The following is a 20,601-nucleotide window of genomic DNA, read 5'->3' on the forward strand; positions in this document are numbered from 1 at the left end:
CACATGCCTGGGTACCTGCAGCCCACACAGCAAGTACACAAAGGTACCCAAAAGGGTGCTCACAGAGCAAGCACTTTGTGTTCCATTGCCGTTGAGTCGATTCCGACTCATAGAGACCCTATAGGACAGAGTAGAACTCCTCTGTGAGGTTTCCAGGGAGTGGCTGGTGGATTTGAACTGCCGACCTTTTGGTTAGCAGCTGAACTCTTAATCACCGTGCCACGAGCACTCCTTGTCTGTGTAGGAACGATGAATTTCTCAAGCAAGCCTTCTGTGTGGTGAGTATCCCAAACTCTGGGCTGCTTTAGTGTTCAACAACCTCCTCTCCTCCCTTTGTATCACAGGCTCTGCCTGGGTGGAAAGTCTTGACTACAGGCCCCGGTATGGGTGGCTGTCAGGACCTGTGCTTGCTTCTTTAGTTCCCTTTATGCACAGATGTGTAGAGGCCCTCCCCCAGACAGTATGTCCCGCTGCCACCACCCGCCTCCGCTGCCTCTCTCCATCTGTTCGGGCCGGGCCCTGAGTCCCCCGTGTGTACACGGTTCTTCCACTGCAAAGGAAGGGATCACTGCACACTTGGAAACTCAATCTGCTTGGAGGGGAAAAAATAAACCCACCTTTTCCCAGGGCCCTCTAGCCAGACCAAGTAACCCCCGGATTCCAACCCAATGGTAAACATGGTAAACAGCATTCCCTTCCTGAGCCGGCCTCACCCTCACTCTACCATTTCTCCCAGAATGGACACTCTACTGGTCCCCAACACTCTCGGTGGGACCCGCCAAAGGGGAAATGGGAACAGACACTGAAGGAAGCTGGAGTTCACCCTCAGGCCAGAGGGGCAAGATGAAAGGGAGGCCGCTCCAGTGGGCAGGGGCAGCCCGTCCCAAATTCCCAGGAGCCACTGGAATCCCAACAGAGGTCCCCTGGAATCCTTCTATGTTCCATCAGATGCCTCTTTCTAGGAGCAAGGAAAAGCTGCTGACCAGTTAATTGCTTTTTAAAAAACAGTGTTTTCCTATCTGTATTGCTGGAAGGAAGGTGGGCTGGTAATTAAACTACGGAGGTTGAAAGCAATTTGCTTCTTATCCAGGAAGCCCTTACCACCACCATCGGCTTCTCCTGCCCAGGCACAGACAGAGCTAGTCTGTGAAAGTGAGGTTTGTATTTGTACCAATGGGACACAGCAAGAAACTTCTGCCTCCAGAAGGTGGGGGGATCTCCAGCTTTTTGCTCTTGGAGTTAAGATTCTTTGAGGCTAACTGGTGAGGTTTCAGCTTCCATGTCTGGAGTCTCCATACCAGTCACTATTCTAAGGGATTTACAGGGATTGCATCATTTCATCCTTACGATTACCTTATGAGGCAGATATTTTTATTATTTCCATTACAGATGAGAAAACTGAGGCAGAGAGTGGTTAAATAACTCACCAAAGGTAAGTTGGTAAGTGCTGGAGCTGGTCTTCGAAGCCAACTATCCTGGCCGTGGAGTATATGCCCATAACCACTGCATTCCATAACTACGTGGTTTCGTCATGACAAAAGAAACACCCCAATACATAATTCATGTGTTTTCAGCAATATTCAAATACAAGATTCCAGTTGCACAAGATAATCCAGACAGGTCCCTGGAGCTTGTTGTAATGGGATCTAAGCAATTACATTCCACAGGAATGACCGACAATGATAGTCCAAAGTCTGAGGTAATGTGATTTGAGTCCTCATTTTCATTTTCTTTCACTTGTTAAATATGCCTTAATATCCCTTTTTTTTTTTTTAAGTCTGTGTTTTCTGTCCTATTTTGCTGTAAGAACCTTGAGAGGCATATTTCATTTTAGACCTCCCACTTTTCTTACCTTCCCATAGGTGTCCTTTTAATTACAAATTTTTAATTTTGCATATAATATGAATACATTCTCCTTTTTTAAAAAAAAAAAAAGCAAACAGATAAATCTCATGTTCCCCTCTGGCCAAGCCCCAACCTCATCCGATGTCCCTAACCTCCCTCCAGAGATAACTCTATTATCAATTTGGAGTACATTCTTCTAGATCTTTCTAAAATATTTACTGGCTATTCTGTATATGTATCCGCAAAAAATATATATCTTAAGGGGCTTTTTGCATAATTGTTATCACACTGTAAATATTGTTTCAAAACTTGTATTGTTTATTCATTACCACTTCTCGAAGAGCCAATCACAGAATTACATTTGGATCACTCTCATTTATCTTAACTGTTGTACTAAGTAGCATGAGAACACCAGTTTACTTAGCTATTCTCTGTGGATGGTCATTTAGATTGTTTTCCATATTCTTCATGGCTAATGAGACGGGGCCCTCATTGCCTTCCTGGAACTCGTGACTGATCTTAGTCAAGATCAATGTTCTCCTGTGTCCAGGGGGTGTGAGCAATCAACGTGACTCACAGCACACAGCAGTGCCGGAAATGGAACTGCCACACCAGTGCAGGAAGCACCAAAACTCTCTGGAACCCTTGGTATAAAATCATTCTTGACTCTTGGCAAGTTACCTCCCCAACTTTGGTCCCCTAGCTTTTAGACTAGGGTCAGTGCTCACAAAGGATACAGAGCTTTGCGTGATGATTAAAAGACAGCATGCCTACAAGAGAGACCCTTTCCCCCTTTTCTGTTCTCAGACTGATCCCTGGCACATACATACCAGAGTCACCCCAGCCTGACTTCAGCTGAGGCTTGCTCAGGACATCAAACCAAATAAAAGTTGATATAAATTTAAAATAGAAAAATTAACACAATTCTTTACCTGCAAAGTAAGAAGCTCAGGATAAGAACTCTTCTAATCCTAAAAATGCAATGATTCTATAAATCCTCTTATATTCTATCAAAACACACACACATATTCCAAAACCAGTTATTAGTGATTCAGGGATTATAGTTTTGTTCATCCATCATTAGACTGGCTATCTGAGAGCTGAAAAGTGTATGCCACCCTGAGTAGAGCTAAGTAGGGAGCCTAGAGAGATGAATAAGAAAGAGAGAGAAAAGCTCTTTAAAATAGCTTAAGTCCTTTAGAGCAAATGAGCAGATTTGAACAACCTCTTTATCTTCCAAGCAATGCGGGGGAATAAAAAGAGCCTCTCCTGGCTCTGATCAAATATTGACCCTGTGCACTAATTGGCTGGAGTTCAGACTGAAGGGCCAGCAGCACCTTGGAGCCACTGTTTGCTGAGCAATTAGTCCAGGCCATCATCTTGTAGGTCAGATTGTGAAACAACCCTCAATGGAGCTAGGGCTTCAGAGAGCCTTCCGGTCCTTCCTCGGCAGGGGCCAGGTCGTGGTGGAGACACTTAACAGTGAAGGGGCTGTGCAAGAAAATTTACATATGCTGGAAATGTGGTCTAGCCTCCAATAAGGAGGTAACTTAAGGTCTTCTGCTGCCCTTCACCCTCTTCCTCCTCCCCTTAACTGTGCCCTCCAAGCAACCCAATCCCTTTATAACCAAACAGGCCTCAACATCAGACCCTGACCTGACCAGCTCTCTCTGGGACAGGTCCTTTTCCTGATCAGATAGGCCTAAGAGATGAGTTATTTTTGGAAGAAACCAATTTCCCCTCAGAGACCAAGAGCCTCACCTCTTCCCAAGCTGGGATCTGAAATGCCCTTGGAAGCCCTCTGTAGAAACTGACCAGGTTTCCAGAAGCGGTGTTTAGAAAGCTGTCAAATTGAAATGCTCTGTTGATGGAGTCAGTCATGCTGGAACATAGTCTCCCTCTTCCTGCTGGGGCCTCAGATGACTGTAGAGGGAAACTGGGGAGGGGGACTGGGAGGGTGGCAGAATGATCTGGGGTAGGCATAAAGCTGGATCAAGCCTCTGTGTGTCCCAGTCCCAGAGGGTCTAAACCAGCGCCGTCCAACAGAACTTTCTGTAATGATGGACATATTCTAATCTGCAATACCCACTAGCCACTGTGACTATTGAGCACTTGCCATGTGGCTAGTGCAACCAAGGAACTAAAATTTTAACTAGTGAAAATTTAAACAGCCACTATGGCTAGTAGTGGCTTCCTCAATGGACAGCACTGGTCTAAAGCCTCTAAATCCAGTGATTCCCAGTGTGCAGGAAGAGGGGCTAAGCTCAGTGTGCAAAGGAGGCAGAACCAGTGGGTGGGCCTGAAGGCTCAAGGCAGAAGACATTGGGACAGAAGCAGGTCTGGGGAGGAGCACGGGGTCTTATCCTGGTAGCCCTGGATGGATTTCCGGGGCATTAGGAGTGACTGACAAGGTTACTAGAACTGTGTATGTGCATTCATGCATTGGTGTGGGGAAGAGGGTCTTTTGCTTTCACTAAAATCACAAAAGAATTCAGAAGAATTCCTGATCTCAAAAGTAAAATAAGATAACTCACTGATCTATCAGTTAAACTCGCTTCTTCAGAGAAGTTTGCCCTGATCCCAGTATAAGGCTCCCCTATAATATATCTTATACTACCTTTCTTTGTAGCATTGGAATTGTATAAGATTTTATATACGTGTGTGTGTATATATATAACTAAAATCTTCATCCCCAAACAAGCTGTAAGTTCCATAAAACAGAAACCAGATCTGAGTTGCTCACCACTGTTTGCTTCTCAGAGCCTAGCTATTATTGCCTGGGAATAGGCAGGCACTTAATATTGGTGATGGATGGATAGATGGATGGATGACAGGAAAGAAGGGAGGATGAACAAACTAGGGACACACTTTACCCTCATAACCATGATTCTCAAAAAAAAAAAAAATCCCACAAAAAGGGGTGGGAAGGCTGTATCATTCAAGGCTGCTGTCCATGTATGAGCATCTTCTTTGTCCCTCCGTCCTGAGATGAACTCTTTCATCCCTCTTCATTTCATAGCATGTTGCTTGTACCCCGATCTAGTATTTATTTCATTTATAGTGGACTTAACTGCTTAAAAGTCTGCTTTTCCCTCTAGACACAGACTCTTGGAAGGAAGGGACCTTCCTTCTCAACTTTGTGTTCTCCAGCATGTCCTCCACTTCTGCTCTGCAGGAGCAAATGTGTTAGAGGCCGTAGCACAGGCTAGCCCACTCACACCCAAGCTGGCCTGGGCTACTTATCTTTTTATTTCTACCCTTACCACTCATACACTCACAGCTAGAGCAGAGTTGCCAGATTTAGCAAAGAAAAATACAGGATGCCCAGTTAAATCTGAATTTCAGAGAAACAATTTTTTTTTTTTTTTGAGTGTAAGTATATCCCATGTAATATTTGGGACAGACTTATACTAAAAAATTATTCACTGTTTCTTTGAAACTCAGATTTAACTGGGCATCTTGTATTTTATCTGGCTACCCTAATCCAGGGCCTCGGAGCAGACAGCCAGTAAGTGAAGTGTGTGTGGGGTGGGGTGGGAGGGGAGTACAGAGATAAATGTATCTGCTCTGTACAGCCCTAAGCTTCAGATAAGCATGGTATGAGCAGCTACCAGGTTATCTGTGTTTCTCTCCCCCAACTCCTTGACTTCCCCCACCCCACATGAATAGCTCCCCACTGCTCCATGACAGTTCTAAGTACTCTGTCGAGGATTTATGAATGCCATGGGTCACCTCAAAGGGACAATGGCCCTCCTCCAAGCACAAACCCTTCTGCTCCTGCCTCCCGCCTATCTGTGGCCCCTCAGGGCTGGCTGCTTGGGAGTACGCCTCAGCTTTTTCATGCCTAAGGAATTGCTGAGCTCCACACACAGAGCTGTTATGTCCTGGCTTTGAAGATGATAACCCAGTGATGTCCAGTCTCAAATCTAGGTCTGCACAAAGGGGAGGGGAAAGGGCTAGGTTGATGTGAAATCTTCATGGACAGCAATGAAAAAACCAGCTATCTGCTATCAGCTCTATAACAGAGCATCCTTCAAATGCTTCCTGGGTGCTCGAGCCTCTCCAGGCTCATTGACTGTGGAGTGTGAAGGGCAGGGTATGGCTTGTCCATCTCCCCGTTTGCCTCACAGAGGGGGATGTAGACACTGGGGGGAACGCGTGCTAGTCCAAGTGAAAGTGAATCTGCACATACCCTATGGCCCTCGACCCACCACCCAAGGAGGGTCAGGGATCGCCCAGTATCACTTTGCACAAGATTCCCATGTTACATTAGAAAGCACAGAGTCCAAGTCCTCCTCTGGGTAACATAACCTCCACCAGGAGAAAATGACACCATTTGAAGAGAAAGTATGGGGATACCCATGCTGGATACAAAGAAGCCAACTAGTGGGAGGGAGGGAACAAAGGGGTCTATCAAAGGGGTGGGTGTCCAGGCCCACTGCTATTATCTGAATATCATGTATAAACTCCCCAGTGGTGCCCAAGTAGTACAAAAAAAAAAGATGTGAATATATGACGAATGACCTAAGCTAGTTTAGCTCAGTGGTTCTTCGCTGGGTGCCCAAGGGGGTCTGTGAATACCTACCATTGTAAATAAAATTGTACATAACCAGTTGCCGTCAAGTCAGTTTTGACTTGTGGTGACCCCATGTGTGTCAGAGTAGAATTGTGCCCCATAGGCTTTTCAGTGGCTGACTTCTTGGAAGCCGATCAGTAGGCTTTTCTTCCAAGGCACCTCTGGGTGGACTCGAACCTCCAACATTCTGGTTAGTAGCCAAGTATTTTAACCACTTGCACTATCCAGGGAGTCCCAAAATTGTACATACACAGTCTTTTTCTGGGGTGAGGGCTTCCACCAGCTACACAAATGGATCTGTGGTCTCCACAAGACCTAGAAACATGAGTTGGTGGAACCAGTTAAGCAGCTTCCTCCAGGCTGGCTTAGTGGGCTCAGGACTTCCAGGGTTCCAAAGGTAAGTCTTATCCAAAAATGGGAGGAGCAAAATGTTACTGAAAGCACCACGCCTGTGGGCCATGCCCCATTCCCAACAGACTCCCATTCTGCCCAAAGGCAAACTCCAGAGAGGCAGTGTCAGAAGCTTCCCTGACTCGGAATGTTCTGACACAGAACTGGGACCAGAGCAGCTCGTCAGTACGGAGTGAAGCAAAGTGAGGGAGCAACAAAGCAACACCATGATAGTAGGTGCTAAGCACCCACAAACCTTCAACTATGCAGCCCAATGTCTTTGTCCCCTGGTAATACCAGGGTAACTCAATATACAACTAAGTATCAGGAGAAATGTGTATAAACTCACTTAATCCTCACAACAACCCTACAGGGCGGGTACTATACAAATCTCCATTTTTCAGATGAGCCTAGAGGAGTAACCTATTCAAGGGCTCACGGTGACAGAGCCAGTAAACCAGCTCCAGGCAATGTGTCCCCAGCACATAAGCTCTAAGCCACTCTCCTACATAAACCAAACCCACTGCCGTCAAGTTGATTCTGACTCGTAGTGGCCCTATAGGACAGAGTAGAGCTGCCCCATAGTTTCCAAGGAGTGCCTGGCAGATTCGGACTGCCGACCTCTTGGTTAGCAGCCATAGCACCAGGGTTTCCACTCTCCTACATAGCATCTCAGAAAGCTGAGCTCTGACGGCGACCAATGACCGGAAATGAAGTTAATTATTCCATTTGTAACTCACCTATAAAACCAAAACCAAACCCGTTGTCTTCAAGTTGATTCCGACTCACAGTGACCTTATAGAACAGAGTATAACTGCCCCATAGGATTTTCAAGACTATAGCTCTTTATAGAAGCAGGCTGCCACATCTTTCTCCCACAGAGTGCCTGGTGGGTTCAAACTGCCAACCTTTCAGTTAGCAGTTGAGCACTTTAATCTCTGTGCCACCAGGGCTCCTTAACGCCCCTGTAGAAGCCGCCATATTGAAAACAGTGACCCTGGAAAATAAGTAAGGCTTTCTAATATGAACACCACTAAAAGTCATCATGGCATGGGTTCTGTAAAATGGGTTCCCAAAGATGTTACTTGGCCCGAAGGTTAAACTCTGAAGAACCACCCTCAACCCCTTCCCACACTGCATCTGCAGGGTGGTGATGGCTACAAGGACAAGCCTGGCCACACCCATGGCCATTCCAAGGCTAGGGCCCAGCATATCTCACAAGCTGCTCCATGCTTATATGTCTCCTCTGACACAAAGGAAAAGAGCCCTCTAGGCAAGGGAGAGGTGGGGTGGGCTGCATTCCTTTCTTGTGAGATTCTGTAACTAGGGAGGAGGTAGGGGGCAGAACGGAAAGGGGGGCAAGAAACATTCTGATTTGGGAGTTTCCGCTGATTTTGGACCCGCTTCGACTCATCAATGAGTCTTTTCAGGGTTCCCTCTCCCCAGCTGAGTTATCATTTCCTGTCCAGTACACTACACCCATTGATGTGGTATCAGCAAATCCTACCAGTTCATGCCTGAAGGACCTAAGGAAATTGGACAGGAATTAAGGAGGAAAGAGGAAGGAGGCAGGAGAATAAGGAGTGGCCTTTAATCCCATTTTTTTTAATTAAGAGAAGATTTTTAATACAGGAAGTTGGCTTTGGCTGTTCTCATAGGAAGAGCAATTAAGGACAATGGTATAAAAGTCAAGTACTAGGAGGCAAACACACAAGGCTTGGTCTCTCCAAAATGACTCACCACCAAAGTTCTGGGCAGGAAAGAGTGGAACCCTGATTGTGAGGTGCCAGGAGTCAGTGTCCGTTTGCATTTTTATTGGCCTAATCCAGGATCATGGTCTTAAGGAAGTATCTAGAACAACTTGGCTTTCCCTTCCTAGTACAGGAAGGGTTGTTATCCAATTCACAGTGATTCTCCTTTCTCTAGTACTTGTCTCTGATACACAGAGGTGGGTCGCCTAGTGGCCATGTCTGTGCTACATGACCTTCTACCCCTGGCCATATTGATTGGTTCAGAGAGGACATCAGACTCAAATCAGTCCAGTAGGGTCTTCCTTGGGATTTTTCAGTTTGGAACTGGAAGGGAGTCAGTCTCTCTACTCTTGGCGGCCACAAGACATGAAATTTGGGAGCTGGTGACAATCAAGTTCCTCAGGGTGTAGGGGAAAGGGTATGAAGTAAAAGAAGCTGAGGACAGTACCCAGAGGGAAGCAGGGACAAGACAGGGAAGGCAAGGGAGAGCAGCCCCTGGTTCTAGGTGTTTCTGCAGTCCATTCCCTCACTACCCTTTTCATTACCTGGTCAACTGAATAAGCTTCCCCAGCACATCCCTCCAACCAAGTCCCCTTTTTGGCTAAGCCAGTGTGAGTAGAAAGCTATCATTTGTAACCAAAGGAGGCCTAACTAAAGTAGTCTGTATCGTGAAAGTGTCTGGAATTACACCGATGGGACCCATACTACTATCTCCTTGTGTGAACATGTATATCAGACACACACGCATACCCCACACACATACTAACATTGAGGCAAGAGCCTTTTTTGGTTAGACAGACATAGTATTATGCCCAGTTTGTGTCTGCACTTGAAGAAACTGCTTATTTTCTGTTTTGGTTTTCTCTGTGTGTTTGCTTTTATTTGCCTGCAGTGATGTGGCGGCTTGTGTCTCACCCTGGTGTTTATAGACACATGTCTGCTCATGCACACAGCACCCACACCATCCTCCTGCCCTCTCCACTGTGGTTTCCTAGCCCTCGGACAAAGGAGGATGACAAAGCATGACTATTAAGACCACCTGAGGATGCCAACAAAGCCCAGAATGTCTGCCTGCAATATCCCAGACTGAGATAAGCCCAGCTCAGCCCTCAGGTTCCCTCATCTGTCCCTCTGCTTCCATCTACCTCTGACCCTGAGAGATCAGTGAGGACAGGAGAGGGGCCAGTCCACCAGTGACTCTGACCACACTGGGTGGAACTGTGCACAATCTATGCTCAGGCAAACTCACCTGCAGGTCAAAGAACTTGCTGTACCTCCGGTAGATGGTCTGGGAGGTAGAGTCGGACCAGGTCACATTGATGATGTAGACCTATAGGAAAAAGGTAAGAGCAGGTGAGCAGGTGACCACAGCTGGACATCAAACTGTACCAGGCATCGTTTAACATGGGGGGCTCCATGGCTAGGCCCACTCTTTTTTTGATCTCTGTCACCAGGGCTGAGCCCCGTGTTAGGTACCATGTGGGTGCTATACCAAAAAGCCAAACCCATTGCTGTCGAGTTGATTCTGACTCAAAGCAACCCTACAGGACAGAGCAGAACTGCCCCATACAGTTTCCAAGGAGTACCTGGTGGATTTGAACTGCCGACCACTTTGGTTAACAGCCATAGCTCTTAACCACTATGCTATCAGGGTTTCTGGGTGCTATACATGTATGTCTAAATATACACATACAGTCGTCCCTCAGCATTCACGGGGGATTGGTTCCAGGACCCTGCAGATATCTAAATCTGCGGATGCTCAAGTCCCTTATATAAAATGGTGTAGTATTTGCATATATCCTACGCACATCCTCCCCTATACTTTAAATCATCTCTCGATGACTTATAACACCTAATACAACGTAAATGCTAATATAATCTCTTCACTGCAATTGAAAATTGTTCTGGAAGGTGGCCTTTCTCTTCTATGACTTTCTGGAGCTCTTCTGGGAACGCTGATGCTCCCGTGATCCTTAAGTTCTTGAGGCCAGAGTGCTTTATAGAGCTAGCCAGCCATCCCTGACTAGCCTGAAACTCCTTCCCAGTCTCCTCAACCCCTCACACTTAGCCTTTGAGGGATTGCTTTGACCACTTCATTGCTATGTAGAAGCCATTTTTTTTTTTTCACAGAAACAAAGGGTGTGCACAACACAAGTAGCGAATGAACGAGTCACGAGGCGAACAATGCTCAAACAAACACTGCTGGAGAGAGACTGAGGGTCTGTGAAATGGCGGGAGGCTACAGCAGGGTACGCCTACACATCATGTCATTCACGTGAATTCAGCGCAGTACTTAACATGCACAAATTCAAGTTTTGCTTTTTGGAACTTTCTTTTTTATATTTTCGATCTGAGGTTTGTTGAATTCACGGATGCGGAACCAGTGGATAGAGGGCCGACTGTGTGTGTGTGTGTGTGTGTGTGTGTGTGTGTGTGAGTGACACACACACATATATATACCTACATATGCATGTGTATGTTCACACGCATGCACATATATCTAGAGGGGCACTGAATAAAATGCCAAGGATGATTATTTTAGCAGGGCAGAATTACAACTGGTTCTAACTTCTTTTTGTTCACATGTGAACATACATGACTGGGTCATTAAAAAATAATTTTTTAAGGTAGCTAACTTCCACTAGACCAGTGGTTTTCAAATGTCAGATTCCACCAGGGGCTCTTCCAAAAATGCATGTATCTGGGCCCCACCCTTGGGAATTCTGCATAAGTCGACTTGGGTTTGGGGGGCTCTGTCATCTATATTTTTAACAAACCAAAAGCAAAAACTAAACTAGTTGTCATCAAGTCAACTCTGACTCATGGTGACCCCATGTGTGTCAGAGTAAAACTGTGCTCTATAAAGTTTTCAATGGCTGTGATCTTTTGGAAGTAGATTGCCAGGGCTTTCTTCCAAGGCGCCACCGGGTGGACTTGAACCTCCAACCTTTTGGTTAGCAGCCAAGTGTTTAACCATTTGCACTACCCAGGGACTCTAACAAACAACCCCAGACTATTTTGCACAGTTGATCCTCAGAACTCACTATGAAAATCACTTCAGGAGACCATATAAGCCTTTCGGAAACACGGAATTCGGCTCAGTATCCCTAAATCTTAGGTCAGTGCCTGACACTGAGCAGGCACTCAGGAAACATTCTGCTCTGTTGAATGACTGAACCGGCCCCCTGTACGAGAGGTAGATCTCCAGGAGAGGTACTAGCGATTGGAAGATTTGCAAACTTTTCTCTTTGGGCTCCTTACAATGAAGGCATTTCAGGGCCGCTCTGTCGCCCAGTTCCCTGTGCTCCTCAGGCTCTCCAGGCCTGCTACCTCAGGCTGCTCTGGAAGGCTTGCCTGACCCAGGAGGTGGGCAGGACTGCCCCTGAAGAACGGGAGAAAGCCCCTTGCCCACACAATCTGACTCCTTTCCCCAGGAGTCCTGTCACTTTTACCTGAACCCACACCAAAGGTCACCTCCTAGGAGAGGCCTAGGTTAGAGGGCTGGGTCCCCTCACACAGCCTCAGGGCTATCCTGGTGAAGTCCTGTGGTACCTGCTTGTGATGTCTCCGGTGTGTGATTAAGTGAGAGAACTGATGGAGAGACAGTGAGACTTGTCTCTCTTCTTCCCTCAGAAAAGAATGAGGGCTGTAGATCCATAGTGGGCAGACACTTATCAGAACCAGAACTCCCCATCAGGGAGCTTTGTAAAAACTCAGGTTCCTGGACCTATGTCTAGTGCTTCTGATACAGTAGGTCCAGGGGAACTCCAAGAGTGAGAAGAACAAAGTGGCCAGGGAAGCTAGGGGTCTCGACCACAATGAGAGGAAGAGATGTTAGCAAAGGGGAGGAGCAGTCAGATGCTGCCTCTGGACGGGCTGAGCTCTCCAAGAGGCCTGGAACAGGGTTTGCACGCAGGGTGGGTGAGGCTTTGTGTTTGGCTGCTCAAGGAAACGACCTCTGACTCCAGTCCCTTCTCCCAGTGGCGTCACTAGGGTTGGTGTCACCCAGCGTGTCACCCCCCCCCATGGCCCTCCTCCCATACCAGACCGTACAGAATCCTTAGGAATGTTTTTTTGTACTCTTACTTGTAAATCATAATTCCAGTAGATCACTCCTTCTTTTCCTTTAATTACTACTTTATTCTCAAAAAAGTTGTTGATATAGGTTCACAAATATTAATTATCAGAATATTGCAGCTAAAACACCAGAAATTTTGACAAAATCAGTGACATTGGAAAATGAAAACAACAGTGTATGCTTGTAGCACATGCAGATGAAACATGAACCAAAGTGTCACTGTAATTGGATAATGACAGGTCTGACCCGAGGGCATTAGAAGACTCAAAGTAAAGTAGCACAGAGTTTTCGCCTTGTAGGTATACTCATACATGTAACCTGGGCTTACAAAAAATGTTTTTGTTGTTATAACTAACTACTGGGTTATTATTATAAAAAATAATAAATTTGTACTAAAACACTGCACAAAAATTTTATAGTCATTTTGGTGTCATCCCCTCTGACAGTAACACCTGGTATGGTCCGCACCCCCTGCACCCCCGCTACTGATGCCACTGCCTTCTTCCCTCCTATCTCTAAGTCCCATGGTGAGTGTTTGTTCCCAAATGCAACCCCATAAAGCCAGGCAAATAGGATTAAGCATTGCCCCGCAAGACAGGGCATTTATGACCTGTTTTATATGATCCTGGCAAGAAAAGCATAAAGTAAAAGGCCACCCCCATCCTCACTAGCCCAAAATGAACTGGTAATACACGGGACATGCTTTGTTTTATATCATACATAAGTATAACCCAACAAAAACCCAGTGCCGTCGAGTCGATTCCGACTCATAGCGACCTTATAGGACAGAGTAGAACTGCCCCATAGAGTTTCCATAGATTTCATATAATAAATTGTAGGAACTATTTAGTTCATGGTTACTACATGCCAGCCCAAGGAAAAGCAGTTATGTGCATTAGCTCATTTAACCCTCAGTCCAATGTCCTCTGAGGCTCAAAGAAGCTAAGTAACTTGCCCAAGGTCACACAGCTAATAAATGAGGAGCAAAGGACCTGACCCCAGCTCTAGTTGAGCCTAATCCTCGAGCTCCTAACCACTCTGGACCATCTCCCCATACCTAAATTTAGCAGTGTGGACATTTAAATAAAACTACACCACGACTGAATGACATCGTTTAAAATAAAGCTTAGGATTGTCTGCAAAGTCTGTACACCCCTTGCTTAGAGAATACGCCTAGCAGAACATGGGAGAGCTGAGACCGAGAAAAAGACTGGACTTGGGGGCTCAGACAGAAGTCAACAGTTAGGAATGCAACAAAACCAGACCAGCACAGAGAGACCCCTCATACACAATCACATTCACAACTGTGGCAGGGACAGTCTGGGATTTCATCAGGGGTATAACCCACCCCACTCCACTGCTGTCTGGATTGCACCTCAACATTAAAAAAAAAAAAAAAAAAAAAAATCCTCACAACTGGACCAAGAAGCAACATGATAAACAGAAAAAAAGATTGAAGTTGTCAAGGATTAAATTTTACTTGGATCTACAATCAATGTCCATGGAAGCAGCAGCCAAAAAATCAAACAACATATTGCATTGGAAAAATCTGCTGCAAAAGACCTCCTGAAAGCGTTAGAAAGCAAAGATGTCACTTTGGGGACTACGGTGTGCCTGACCCAAGCCAAGGTATTTTCAATCGTCTCATATGCATGGGAAAGCTGGACAATGAATAAGGAAGACCGAAGAACTGATGCCTTTGAATTGCGGTGTTGGCGAAGAATACTGAATATACCATGGACTGCCAGAAGAACAAACAAATCTGTCTTGAAGGAAGTACAGTCAGAATGCTCCTTAGAAGCAAGGATGGCAAGACTTCATCTCATATACTTTGGACATGTTATCAGGAGGGACCAATGAGAAGGACATCACGCTTAGTAAAGTGGAGGGTCAGCGAAAGAAAGGAAGATCTTCAATGAGGTGAATCGACACAGTGGCTGCAACAATGAGCTCAAGCACAACAACGATGTTCAACAGGTCAGTGTTTCGTTCTGTTGTACATAGGGTCACTATGAGTTGGAACTGACTCGATGGCACCTAACAACGACACCCCACTGCTGACTCCCAGCTCCTGGATACCTAACTCCTGCTGGAGACGTCTCCCCTCCCTATCTGTACCTCCCCTTCCCGTCTAGTCCTGGATGGTGAAGCACATGCTGCGGGCACACCAGGTGCTGCCTCCCTGCCCTCTGGCCCCACAGCTGCACCGTAAGGAGCTCCAAGTGGCCTTGGCCTCCCTGGAGAGAGCTTGACGCTCGCCTGCTGGCCATTAGACAGCAGCCTTTCTCCCGGGCCAGCCAAGCGGAGCCCAGAGGAAGGGCTTAACCGAGGCTTAACAGGATCCATCCTCCATCCTCTCCAGTAATTACAGGGCTTCCCTTTACCTACCAGGGAGAATTAATCACAGATTCACAGCCCCTAGCAGCTGGGAGGGTTAAGTGAGGCCTCTTGTTTTGCAGAGGAACCTAGGGGCAGAGATGGTGATTTGCCAAGCAGGGGCACAGCCAGGTGAGAAGCAGCACGGATTTTGGAGTCAGCCACACAGGACTCTTCTTATCAGCTGTGAAACCTCAGCCAAGCCTCTTAGACTCTCGGGCTCCTCCTCTATACAATGGGCACACACTTCAGAGCTGCTGGGCCTGATTGGAAGGTTTGCTCACCCAGTTAGCAGCAGAGCTAGGACAGGAACCCAGACCTCCCAACTCCCAGTCTAGGACATCAGCCGTGCACAACCAGAGCATGCCCCCTTTAGACAAATCCTTCCAACCTTTACGTTCAAAATAGTTTGAAAAGTCACAGGGAGTCCTCTCTCTTTACCCGAACCCACTCCAAAGACATGCCATTAGAAGAAACAGCCACAGGCCTTGCCCTAAATCCTGGAAAGGCAGAGTGAAGGGGTGACAAGAGTCATCCATGTGACCCTTGTTAGCATGACCACCAGTTACATTTGGCTCCAACACATGGCCATGGCCAAGACACAGCCATGTCTCCCCAAACAGAAGCATTTCTTTCCTTGCTCAGCAAAGGATTGTTCCTGCTAGTTTTTTGCCTCCCACTTCCTATGCCTTCAGGGAGCATGAGGATGGCTTAGGAATGGGGAGCAGGAAATGAACCCCTATTTCCAGGTTCTCCCAAACTTCTAAGATTTGCCAGAGGCTCCCTGCCTACCCTCCTGAACAAACAGTCTAGATATTGGGTCGAGGATATTGTCAGGGGCCTCCCTGAGGATAACCCCAGAGATACATGGACAGTCTCCAGGCCCCTTTCTTCTCATCTGGGCTCATCTGCTTTCTTCCAAACCTCAGACATCCTAGATAATTGTTGCAGATGAGGAATGGATACACAAAATTCCAGCCCAGCTCACACTCTTCCTCCTCTCCCTGGCCCCAACATCACAGCTTCTAAAGCCTCCAGGAGCTGGCCTGGAAACGCTAGTGATAAACTGCAGAGAAGGAGCAGGTGGGGAAGGGGAACAGGGCAGAGGTCATCTGAGGAAGCCAGCTCTGTTTACCGAGCCTGCATCAGGAGCTCAGATAAACTCTCCTTGGTCTGCAGGAGCAGTGAGATAACATTACCCAGCATCTGGTTCTCAAGAAAGGTTTGGCTATTAAACATCCTGCTTCTAAACACTCTACTTGGAGTTATGTTTCCTGGGTAGAGTTTCCCTTCCTTTTGGATTTTAAAAGCCCATGGATTCGGTTTCCCTCATCTTTGCCATCTCAGGCAGATGGTAGGCATCTAGGAAGCTTCGCTAGAGGCCAGCAACTGCTTCCAGCTTCCCCTGGGCTAACACAACCCTGAGGAGCCCCAGAATCTCAGGTTCTCCTGCCATCTCACCCTCAATGAAGGAAGTTCTCCATTGAGGGTACAGCTGTGGAAACTCTTGCTAAACACCCATCACCATGCCTCAGTCGGACCAGCACACCCCTCTGAGGCCATCTTGGGCCACCTTCCGTCTGCTCAGATCATTAGGCTCAGCAATGGTTGAGGCTTCCAAATACATTCTCCCCAGTAGGTACTTCCAACCTCTATTAACCTTGCTCCTTTGAAAAAGAAAACGGCCTTGATGCAAATCTGTCCACTGCTCAACTCAGAGCACCAAGAATGAAGCCCAGCCCTGTTCCTATGGAGAGATGTCCATGATCAGATCTGAGCTGAGACCAATGAACCCAGCAAATTTATGGCCTAATCATTCCTGGAAGGCCTAGGACCTACCCTGTGTTTAATTAGAAAGTGCTAGTAAATATCTGTTGCTCCCTTTGCTGATGAAAAGTACAATTAGAGGCAAAGGAATTAGGGGCTGGGGAGGGAATCCTATATTCCCGAACACTTTGGCTCAGTTTACTGAGGAATGTCTTATTTTCCCTGGACTCCTGCCAATTACCCCTGGCCCCAGGCCAAATGGAAACCCAATGACAATCTTCCTTCACTTGCTTGCACCACCATGGAGTTGGGATCAGCTGGCTAGGACTGGGGCCACTACATATAGTTGGGCAAGTTGCCTGGCCGGGGATAAGAAGGGGCTGAAATTTAACCCATGCTCTGCCCTCTAAATTGCATACTTGGATTTGGGGCTGCAGCCATGCAGAGAAACAGCACCCTTATTCTAATGCACACATGGGCATCCTGTGGGCTAGCAGTGGCTCTGACCAGGACATGTCATCTTGCTCCTCTTTCTAGGGCTCCTGACATCACAGTATCTCCTCAGGACCCAGCTCTTCAACTTCCCCAAATTTTCTGGAGTCTAGGACGAAGGGATGCCTAATGTTTGGGACTGAGTGCTAAAGAAAATGGCCCCAGAAGTCAGGATAAACATAATCCAACAGCCAATAAAGGGAGTTTACATCTTGGGGTATGGTCACTGCTCTGGTTTCCTACTGGAGAAGTTCATCAAGCCAAGTTCCTCTTCCCCAAGAAAATGAGGCCAAAAAAAAAAAAAAAAAAGGGTACTAGTCATCATTAATCTTTTATTTAGAGTCTTCCACGTACTAAGTCCTACCATGGAAGAGGTGGGGGGCATAAGTCTCAAATTATGCCAAGCTGATCCTCATGATCCAGGACACCCAGGAGGGAAGAGACCCCCAGGGGTTCCTGCTCTGTATGCAATGGCCACACAAAACACTGGGGCAATGACCCATCTCCTCCCTGCAGGGGCTCTACTGAACCCCTTTGGAAAGCAGTACAGACTCTGGGTGTTGAGACCCCTCTTGACAACACTTGGCTACACCCAGACAGAAAGCCCTCCAGAATGCCAACATTGACCTTAGCAACTCTGGGCCCATCTCTCATGGTGCTTATAGGCTGTTTTTCACAATTAGCTAGTTATTATATTTGTCTTTGTTTGCTAATGGTTGGCTTGGAACAACTCAGCACTTGACACACGCTGTGTCTGTCTCTATTTACATGGGTCAGTCTTGTCTCCATGCCCAGGTGTCCCTATCAGCAAAGACTGTCTTCCCCTTCTCCCATGAGGCCTGCCAGCTGAATAATGACTGGCTGATTTTTTTTTTTCTTTTTTTATTGTACTTTAGATGAAGGTTTACAGAACAAACTAGTTTCTCATTGAACAGTACACATATTGTTTTATGACACTGGTGAGCAACCCACAACATGTCAACACTCTCCCTTCTCAACCTCGGGTTCCCTGTTACCAACACTCCTGTCCCCTCCTGCCTTCTAGTCCTTGCCTCTGGCCTAGTATGCCCCTTTACTCTTGTATTATGGACCTGTCCTATCTTTCGCTGAAGAGTGTCCAGTATACCAGTTACTAAAACACAGAAGCTGCCACTGCTGATCTGAATGGAACAGGCCCTTCTTTTGGGAGAAAAGGGCTGTTTACAGAGACTCAGAGGAAGGGACCATCAGCACACTCTACTGTATAAAGCACCACCTGAGTGTTTGGCAAGTACCCATAATACTCAGAGCTGCCTTTGTTTGCATGAATCACAGTCCTCATTATTTATTTAATTTGGGGGGCAGTGGTTAGGCAAGAGGGTCTGGGGGAAGCCTCCATATTAGTGGTGCCTCCATTTATTACTCTGAAAATGGGGGTAACAGCAGTTACCTCCCTGTTGGGGCTGTTGAGAGGACTGAGTTAATACTTGGGCTACCACCACCATCCAAGTCTCCTCATTAGAACAGAAGCTTCCTGAAGGCAGAGCCATGGCACACAACGCTTTACACTTAAGAAGGGCTCACTTAGTGCTACCTAAATAAGTGAACAAAGCAAGCACAAATGCCAGGTGGGTGCCAACCTGGTGCCTGGTTTTGTGCCACCTTAAAGAGAGATGAGGCAAAGTTCCTAACCTCCAAGCTGCAGCAGCAAGATACACAGGGGCACATCAAGGAGGGAACAGTGTGAGATGGAGTGATGGGGTGCCAAAAAGCAGGACTCAGAGGGGAGCCAAAGCAGCATTGGCATCATGGAGGAGGAAGATGGCTTTGCAAGCCCTTGATGGATTTAAATTTCAGCTCCAACACTTTCTTTGCTGTATGAGTTTGGGCAAGTCCCTTGGCCTCTCTGAGTCAGGGTTTCCTTTGCTGGAAAGTGGGGTTTATAATGGGCGCTTCCCATTAAATGTGACGATACACACGCGCACGCGGCACAGGGCCTCACCCATGGTAAGTCCTCAGTGAACATTAGCTATTTAGACACCAAGGCAGAGGGAGGCGGCGAGCTGACTTCTTCCCGTTTGCCAGAAGAGCCTCAGATCGTGACACCATGAACAGGAGCAGGGGGAGAGCAGGAAATGGGACACTGGGACATGGACAAACACACACACATGCGCACACACACATACGCATGTAGCTACTAATAGCAAGCTGGGCCTGGGAAAGTAGAAAAGCAAAAATAAGTCTGCTTCCCAGGGCCAGGAAAACAATGGCCATCCTCAGGAGTGCCCCGCTACAATGATGGAAGTGGTGTGGCAGGCTCCTCCGGGGTCGGAGGCTTTTCTTTTCTTTTTTCATGTTTCCTGGAGGGGAAATGAGTGTATAAACTAGGAGCTCCCAGGATTCACAAACCCTGTTGTTGAGTGCTGTTGAGTTGATTCCAACTCATAGTGACCCTACGGGATAGAGCAGAACTGCCCCGTAGGGTTTCCAAGGCTGAAATCTTTACAGGAGCAGGTCGCCAGGTCTTCTCTCCTGTGGAGTGGCTGGTGGGTTCAAACCACTGACCTTTTGGTTAGCAGCCTAACACTTAATCATTGTGCCACCAGGGCTCCCTCACAGACCCTACGTGGACCTTAAGAAAAAGGTTCGGTAGTCAAAGTGCTGTCCTGAAAGTCACCAGAACTGGAAGAAAAGCAGCCTACGGGGTCAGTTTTTACAAACCTTTTTCATATATGCACAAGCCCCTGGTTTCATCAGGAATAACAAGAATGATAATGGCCACAACCATTTATTGAGCACTTTATTCCATTCCAGGCATTGCTAAGCACTTTATTCAGATGATCTCATTTAATCTTTACAAGAATTCTATGAGGAAAATATTGTGATCAACTCTAGTTCACAAATGAAGAGACCAAGGCCAAAGGTCAGAGGAGTAGCCAAGTGCTGGAGCTCAGGTTCAGACTGGCTGTTGACTCCACAGCCTGACAACTCCATTCCCTTTGATAATCACGCCTTACCACCCAGAACAAGACAGAGTCCCTGCCCATAGGGATTTGCCCTCAGGTTCCAATCCACTGCCCTGTCCGTTGGCTGCTTCATGTGTAGGTGATCTATCAGTGAACTATTGATGCTGCCCACACAGTAGGCAGGTAAGGACATCTGAGTGAGGATAGTAATCTATTTTGCATGGTTTAGAATCAATCAGATCAGCTCTCTGACAAGTTATTACTCTCTCTGAACCTCATTCCCCATCCATAAAATGGGGATAATAATACCTGCCTCGTTGAGAAGATGTAGGAAATTAGCCACGGTGCCTGGGACACTGTGGCTGCTCAATAAAACCTACT

At 46.9% G+C, this 20,601-nt stretch overlaps 1 protein-coding gene across 4 annotated transcripts in view; it reads right to left on the reverse strand.

The window, feature by feature from the left end:
• SH3PXD2A (SH3 and PX domains 2A) overlaps positions 1 to 20,601 on the reverse strand; it is a 246,197-nt gene that overhangs the window by 180,455 nt on the left and 45,141 nt on the right. For all 4 annotated transcript variants that reach the window (XM_049855963.1, XM_049855962.1, XM_049855966.1 and 1 more), the window contains exon 2: positions 9,812 to 9,892. In XM_049855963.1, the coding sequence (XP_049711920.1) occupies positions 9,812 to 9,892 (81 nt within the window). The remainder of the gene's footprint in view (positions 1 to 9,811; positions 9,893 to 20,601) is intronic.

Source organism: Elephas maximus, chromosome 16 (assembly GCF_024166365.1).
Source record: "Elephas maximus indicus isolate mEleMax1 chromosome 16, mEleMax1 primary haplotype, whole genome shotgun sequence".
Lineage (NCBI taxonomy): Eukaryota > Metazoa > Chordata > Mammalia > Proboscidea > Elephantidae > Elephas > Elephas maximus.